Source organism: Amblyomma maculatum, chromosome 7 (assembly GCF_055883805.1).
Source record: "Amblyomma maculatum isolate TAMU_Amacu chromosome 7, ASM5588380v1, whole genome shotgun sequence".
NCBI classification, from domain to species: Eukaryota; Metazoa; Arthropoda; class Arachnida; order Ixodida; family Ixodidae; genus Amblyomma; species Amblyomma maculatum.
In genome coordinates, this window is record NC_139350.1 from 103,400,513 (window position 1) to 103,408,572 (window position 8,060).

The 8,060-nt window shown below is 52.4% G+C and overlaps 1 protein-coding gene across 1 annotated transcript; it reads left to right on the forward strand.

Annotated features, from left to right (window-relative positions):
- The first annotated feature begins 2,643 nt into the window (after window positions 1–2,643).
- Window positions 2,644–3,939, forward strand: LOC146184227 (uncharacterized). The gene has a single exon (XM_084608509.1). The coding sequence runs from the start codon at window positions 2,893–2,895 to the stop codon at window positions 3,937–3,939; it is 1,047 nt and encodes a 348-aa protein (XP_084464635.1). The 5' UTR covers window positions 2,644–2,892.
- The last annotated feature ends 4,121 nt before the right edge of the window (window positions 3,940–8,060 follow it).

Genomic DNA, 8,060 nt, shown 5'->3' on the forward strand with positions numbered 1-8,060 from the left:
CTTCTGAGAATGCGACCAGGTCGCTACATTTTTAAAAGAAAAGCTGCGGTGCCATGGCGGTTGCGACAGCTGCAGTTTTTGCGAGCATATCGTTACAACGCCTAGTCGCTAAACATCCCTGATAGGGGTAAAATAGTTTGGTGTGCGAGTTTTCGGGCCAGAGTACGTTGTCCATGTGTTATCTCAACAGAACATGTGTGTACTTCGCGTTCTGCACACATATCTCCTCGTAAATTACACCTTTGTCAAGTGCTGGACCACGGTATCAATCTTCCTTGGGGATTTTTCTTACAAAAATATTTTCTTTTTTGTTTCCTCGGTCTGAAAGGTTCCTCCAGCGAGGCGCTGCTTGGAGGACCTGGTACATATTCCACCGCACCGCGAGAGCGCGCCGCAGGCGCCAAAGGGGTGCCGTACAGCCTCATCTCTCTAGCGGTTCTAGGACCCGTTTCGGCATCGGTGTCAGCATTGGGGAGACTTGAGCATCTTCGAGGTCTTCCCCACTTTCGACGGCTGCCTTAAGAGGAGTCTGGCGCACTAGTGCTGGGTGACCTGCGCAGCTGCAAGTGCGCTGTGCGCGCCGCCGTCCACTGTCGATTGCATGCTTCGCCTTTTCTTCAACAATCGCGGATCTCTCACGCGGAAGCGTCGAGGAACGTTTTTTTTTTTTTTAATTTCAATTTAATGTTAACTATATCGCTTTTCGGCTAACGCTAAGGCTCCAATAAAAAAAACGTACTCGTGACGAAACACGCTTTTTTTTCGATTTAAGACTTTAGCTGCGTCAAACCTGTGCTGAGCATGAGCTTCGGAGGGAGCAACAACATATGCCTGCGTCGGCTAAATAGATCACGGCATACGCACACGTAAGCGAAAGTGTTCATTACTTTTGTACGTGCACCAAACGCGCACGTCCTAGACCACAGACGTCCGGTACGCGTGGCTTCGACAAAGCTTGGACGCTTCTGCCTCCAAATCTTTTCGGGCTGGTGGTATTGAGGGTGCAATCCGGTTCCTGATAAAAAATTTTTTCATCAAATCAGAATTGCTTGCTTCTACGCGGGAATTGTTTGGTTTATCTCATTTTCAAAAATAGCTCATAATTTTGTTACTTAAAGTCACTTTTAGTTTGCAGTTTTAACCTTAGATTTCACATCGTAGGATTTTTTGTACACAGGCGCTCGAATAGCCAGGGGTTTTAGTGCTTTGAAATAACCATGCCGGACGGCTGCTCTGTGGTCGACCATTACGCCAAATGAAGGAAACGAAAGTAAAGTAGAACAGCGCTAGGAAGATGGCGAGTTTAATTAATCCAGAAAATGTTTCTCGTAGAAACTTCTGTAGCAAACCTTTCCACCCTAAAAATTCAAATAAGCCATGTGACATGTATTCGGCAAGTGACTATAAAGTGAGCAGCAAAAATCTATTGGCACAATAAATATGTGGCGAGTACTGTCCGTCATGTAGTTAATTTGAGCTAGCGTTCTTTTCTTACGGGGCTATCCTGCTGTCCTAAAATTAGGCTTTTTGTCATCCTCTTTCTGTCAGCAGCGACATTTGTTTGTCTTTACATCGCACATTTCCAACCTTTATAGTGCACTTTCCAGAACGACATGTTCGTCCTATGGAGTACTCCAGGTTTGTTCTGTCCACAATGCCTGCGAAATTATACCGCTTCTCTTTCTCCCACTGTTCAATTACAGTTTCAAACTACTCCTATCTGACTGCACCATCTAAACACCGATACTGAAAAATTCGTGCGGAGACCTCTAGGATCGAAATACGATGGAGATTCCAAAATAAAATTCTTTCTCTTTTTCTATGCAAATATCTCTAAGCAGTGTGGCATAATTTCTCTCAAGGTGCCCCGCGGCGTTTACGCTAATTAGGTTGCTTCCTGTAAAATGTACCAGGGCAAAAACAAAAATTAAGAGGACAATTTATCTTCGCCTTAAGAATAGACGCGGCAGGGCCTGTAAAACAACCTTTTCATTCCGAGAATATTTGACACGGACAGGCTGGCACACGGGCTGGCAAACTGTCAAACGTCTCTATTTCGTTTGGGTTTTGGGAAAATAAAGGCGCAGTATCTGTCTCATTTCTCGATGGACGCCTAACCTAAAATGAATGGCATACAACTGGAGGTACACATCGTCGATTCAAATTTCTATCGCAAACTGGTCTCTAACTTGACTTGCATATAGATGGTGAATAGGAAGAGAAATGTCATGACACTACTTTAAACGCTGCAAAAAGATGGGTTCCGCCAAAGGTTTGATCGAGAATCATGTGTGTATTTTTTCCGACACGTTTTTCTCAGTTCCGGTAATAGAAACTGCGTCTGCGAAACCTTTTCAACCGAACGAGCTGTGTAGGCTTCGCGTGAAAATGAAAGTTATCTTCCAACCCGTATTTTATTAAATATTGCCGCGAAACCTTCAAAACAGTATTTGTTGTTTTTTAACAGCCGCCGGCATACAGGCTTATCACTCTGATTCTGGACCGCGTATCAGTTCCGTAATCTTTGTTTGTTACTGCTCGATGTCGCGAGTCACACCTTTATCAGTTTTGTTGTAGCGCAAGACGCACCGAGATCTGTCTCGAAGGTTCCGGCCACTCGGGTGTCTTTCCACAATGTTCCAGCCCGTGCTGGTAGTTGTTTGCGACGTTATCTAGATTGTTCTGTGCAGCCTTTAAATTGAGCGTTGCCGAGTGTGACGGGCATTCTTTGTTCGACGATCGACGAGCACGTTGCTATCGCCGTCGTCGAACTGCCTTCAGTGACGCCTACTCCGGCGGCCCCCGGATCCAACTCGTCCTCGGAGTCCCCGCTGCCAGGTACAGGGCCCAGGCGCCACGCTTCCAGCTGTGGTGTCCGGGGCTAGGGCAGCCATGGACCTGCCGCCTCCAGTCCAGCGACCTACGAAAGCACAATGCTTTCAGTTCACCCTACCGGAGCCTGCTCCGGCGGACGACCTAATTGATGCACTCGAGGCGGTCGTCGGTGTCGGGGGTCTGCAGTACCTGCAGCACCTCGGCGGAACAAAGTTCCTTGCTGCCGTCTCGTCGATGGCTCAAGCAACTAAGATGGTAGCGGCGGGCGCAATTCTCGTCGCTGGAAAGCAAGTACCACTGGCGCAAATGGCTGCTCCAGTGGTTTACGTGACGGTGTTCCGTCTACCCCCGTCAGTGAGCGACGACTCCCTCGCCGCCGCTCTAAGTCCGTACGGCAAGGTCCGCGCTGTGACCGAGCCGGTTTTCAAGGGAAAGAGTCATGTGCGTACCGGAGCGAGGCTGGTAAAGCTAGACATGCTCCGGGCACCACCCAACTTCATCACTGTCGCTGGGCACCGTGCGATGCTGGAGTATCGTGGGATGAAGCGAGTGTGCTCCAAGTGCGGCGCAGAGGGCCATTTTGGTGCTTCCTGCACCGCGGCACGTTGTGGCCGCTGCTCCACGTACGGCCACGAGACAGAGGCGTGCCAAGCAGCGTGTAAACGGTGCGGCGGTAACCACGTGACCAAGGACTGCGTGATGCCGCGCTCGTATGCGGCCGCTGCTACGCCTGATACCATGTCGCACCAAGGTGGAAACGCCGCCGTGACAGTCCTCAATGAGCCCTCGGTAGTGTCAAGTAGAACCCCCACTACACATTCTGAGGGCGAACTGGACAGGGCGTCCACCGCCGCCCAGTCGCCGGAATCCGACGTCAGGAGCTCGGAAGTTACGTCCGACGACGAGTCGTCGCGTGCGTCCTTCTCGTCAGTGACTGACTCGGACGCGTCGTACCTTCCCGCCACACCGACATACGAGGGTGCGGCTCTGAACGCACCCATTACGAAGGAGAGCGCTCTGCCCGAGGCCTGTTCGGAGTCGGCGGCTTTCCCCCCCCCCCCCCGGAGCTACCGTGCATGCCCAGTCGGAAGACTACAGCCATGAACCTCAGCTTCCCAGAACACCTAGTCTCCTGCCCGGGTCGTTGCGCGAGTTGGGCGCAAGTGCTCCCAAGACCCAACGCACAAGTGTGCGGAAAACATTACTTTTGGATGGCGCTGACGAAACAAAGCGCCAGCACTCGGCATCGGATGGTGGAGCAAGCGTGACGACGCCCTCGGCCCCAAAAAAGAAGCCGAAGACCGCTGAGAACGATGCACCGATGGACGTCTCGTTTTCCGAGACGTGAGTGCTATGGCGCCACTCTTCAAGGTGACAGGCCGTGACGGCCAACCTCATCCTTTCCCGCTTTGCGGTGGCCGAAGCGCCGCAACCTTGGCGCTCCACCCCAGCCACTGCTATCTTATCGGGACTACGGCTTCGCCGGCGCCGGTGGTGAACGATGGACGGTGCGTGCGGTGCAGTGTGTGTGGGTTCGAGTGTGACTGTGTGCTTTTTTCCATAGCCACTCGTTCTGACTGGACGTTTTCGCCGCCCATGGTCCGTGTATCGTCGCTGCCGCGTCGTCGTCGAGCTAACAGCCGGAACCTCAGCGGGGACCTGTCGGACACCGTCATGCCTTTCCATGGCGCCGACGCAGGGTGCACTCGCAAACTTGGTCCGCAGAACTATATCGTGAGTCCTTCGCCGTTTTGTTTGTTCTCCAGCTGCGTTTCTTTGCTGTTTTGGTTTCATTCACTCATTTGTTATGATGGCTAGGTTTCGCTTTCTTACTTTTAACGTGCAAGGATTCCGTAATCCCGATAAGCAGCGGCAAGTGCTACACCTCGCACGTTTGTATCAAGTTGATGCTTTGTTCTTGCAGGAATGCAATTTTCGTACACCTGCAGATGTCATTTCCTTTCGTTCTTATTTTAATGTTGATTCCTTTTTTTCTCTGACGGACTCGCGGTTTTGCGGCGTGGGTGTCGTTTTTCTTAACCCTGCATTCAGATCGAGTGCTCACTGCACATTCGGTCTCGATGGTCGCTTGATTGCGGTGGACGTTTTTTTGGACGGCCGGAGGACTCGTTTCGTCAACGTTTACGCGCCGGTCACGCGTAGTTTGACGAACGAGTTCTTCAAATCCATTGCGCCACATTTTTTGGATGATGTTCCACACGTCCTGCTTGGAGACTTTAACTGTGTTTTGGACTCATGGCGCGACATCAGGGGGCCCGGACAGGGCGCGTCACATTGTCATGCAAAAGAACTGGGGAAGCTTGTCCGCTCCCTGTGCCTTCAGGACACATGGGTCGCACTACATGGGGACAATTTTGTGGCAACGCGCACTAGGGGTCGGAGTGCTAGCCGGCTAGACCGAGTTTACGTCCCCTCTACCCTGCTGGCCAATTTGCTTGAGTGTGAGGTGCTGCCCTTTCCTGCAGCGGTCGGAAATATTAGCGACCATCTCCCAGTAATGGTCACTCTACAGGGGGCGCCTGGACGCTCCAACAGCCCACTAATGTGGCGAATGGACGCATCCATACTGCATGATGATGAGTGCATTACTACGATTCGCGCGGAACTGCGGGCATTGGTAGCGGATGTGACTGACTGGACTCCCACAGGCTGGGATACCCTCAAGTCACGATGGCGAGACATTCTCGTGCTCACGGGGAAAGCGCGGCGCGTCCGTGTTACTACGGCGCTCAATGACGTCCTCAGACGTATGCGGATTGTACGCGATGGCGGCGAGTTAACTTTCGCAATGAGAGAGTATCTTGATACACTGCGCACTCGGTATCATCGCATCCTTGAGAACAGCTCCCGCTCATCACGTATGGCAGCAGGTTCACGCATTCCCCTTGTTGACACAGCTGACATTGGTTACGCGCGCTCGCAAGGTCAGTCTAAAGTTCGGCCACCGCAAGTGGATGAAGTAATCTTGGAAGATGGTACTCCCTCTTCAGATGAAGCCGATATCCAGCGCATCTTTTGCAGCCATTTTGCTGCCCTGTTTTCTTCCCAGGGCGTCGACCAACGCGAAGGCTATGAAGAAGCTGTCAGCTCCTTCTGCGGGCCCCTCCCTCAGGTTCCTGAAGAGGCACGCGTGGCACTTACATCTCCAGCTACTATGGAGGAGGTGCGCGACGCTTTAGGGGCCATGAATCAGTCAACTGCGCCTGGTCCAGATGGGATAGTGGCAGGTTTTTACACCACCTTTTTCGACATCATCGGAGGTTTGCTTCTTAAGCTTGTAAACGGTTTTCTTTCAAATGGCACGAAACCACCCTCGTTTAACGCTGGGCGCATCATCTTGCTCCTAAAGGACGGCTTCACACCATCAAGCCCAGCGTCTTGGCGACCAGTTACCCTCCTGAACACTGATTATAAACTGATTGCCACTCTACTTGTCAGAAGGCTGCGAGCCTACTTAGAGGACCTGGTAAGCCCTTACCAGTCCTGCGCGGTACCTGGTAGGTCGGTGTTTGCCTCCCTTACGTTAACGAGAGATGTATTCGCTTACGCAAATGCCAAAAATGTCAGTGGTATATTCGTTGCTTTAGACCAGGCGAAGGCTTTTGATAACGTAGATCACAGCTATCTCTTTAATGTGCTTAGTTGCTTTGGCTTATCGACTGAATTTGTACGACTCATAAGATCACTATATAATGGTTTAACCAGCCAACTCGTCCTCAATGGCACCATCGCAGGCAGTTTTGCGGTAACACGAGGGGTAAGACAAGGGTGCCCGCTCTCACCGGCCCTTTTCGTGCTTGCTCTGGATCCTTTTCTGCGTAAAGTAGTCGCCGACAAACGAATTCGGGGCTTCCCAATGGTAGGACAGGAAACGCTAGTGGTTTCCGCGTATGCGGATGATATCTGTGTTTTTGTTCGGGACAGCGAGAGCTTCCGAGTCTTCCTATCCACCTTTGACCAATACGCTCTTCTGTCAGGTGCACAGCTCAACCCTAGTAAAAGCCAGGCGCTGCGCTTTGGGTCTTTCAGAGATCCACTGCCTGTGGCGGTGAACTTTGTGGCCGCAGTCCGTGTGTTGGGGATATTGTTCGAAACAAGTGGAGTTTCTTCCCGTACTTGGGAAGAGGTTGTGTTGCGAGCAACACGCGCTCTTTCGGAGGCCGCACTTTTCAGCCTCTCACTAAGGGCAAAAGCCACGGTTGTGAAAACTCGTGTGTGCGCTTTCGCTTTTTATGTGGCACGCGTCGCAATAATTCCGCGCCGTACAGCGGGCCGCCTCGCGTCTCTTGTAGGCGCCTTTGTGTGGGACGGCCGGACTGCGTTGGTTGCCCGTCACTTGTTAACACTGCCGACAAACAGGGGAGGCCTTGGATTGCCGTGCATCCCTACTGTGTCGCGGGTGCTGGCAGTGAGGTTAGTGGGTTCCCTTCTCACAAGGGAGTCTTACCCAGGACGCTCACTACTCGTCTACTGGTTAAGCACGGCACGTCGGGCTTTCAACCCTGGAAGGCATGTAGGCCCCCAAGCAGAGAGGCCGTCCTCTTTCTATCGCGCTGTCGCGGGAATGAAAGAGGCGTTAGACGCCGACTTACCTGATGCGAGCCTTACAGACACGCCACCCATTCAGATTAGCGAACAAATCGCGTGTGCACGCCTTACACCGGATGAAATCCGGATGACAGCCATCTCCAAATGGCGGGCATTGGCGACAGGCCGAATGCCCAATGAAGTTGTAGATTTTGAGTGGAACAGGCGCTGGGGGGTTCTTCCCACGCGCCAGCGCCTCGCCAGGTGGGGCGTGGTACCCAACGATAGATGCGCCAATTGCGGTGGCGTAGAAACGTTGCAGCATGTTTTCTTTGAATGTGTTGTTGCACGCACTATGTGGCGCCTCGTGCAGCGCATGTTTAGAGTTAGCGTAGGCCCTGGCACAAGACGCCAGCGTGGCCTTTTTTCACGTTTAGTTGTCGCCGCCACCATGTATGTACTGTGGCGGCGTCGCTGCCTCGCTGAGGCACGTCGGACTCCTGCTCGCGCAATGTACCCGGCGCTGCGGAATCTGCGCCTCGTCATCTGGAAGTACTTGTCTGATCAGCTAGAAAGAGATGGTGAGGCGCGGTTTCTGCGGCGTTGGCATACGCGCTTCTTTGTTGTAGGTGACAACAGGCTGAAGATGCCGGCCTTGCTGTACTAGCCTGCGAGCC

Excerpts from the sequence above, each read along its gene's own strand:
- LOC146184227 (XM_084608509.1), top strand. The coding sequence starts at position 2,893 with ATGGACCTGCCGCCTCCAGTCCAGCGACCTACGAAAGCACAATGCTTT.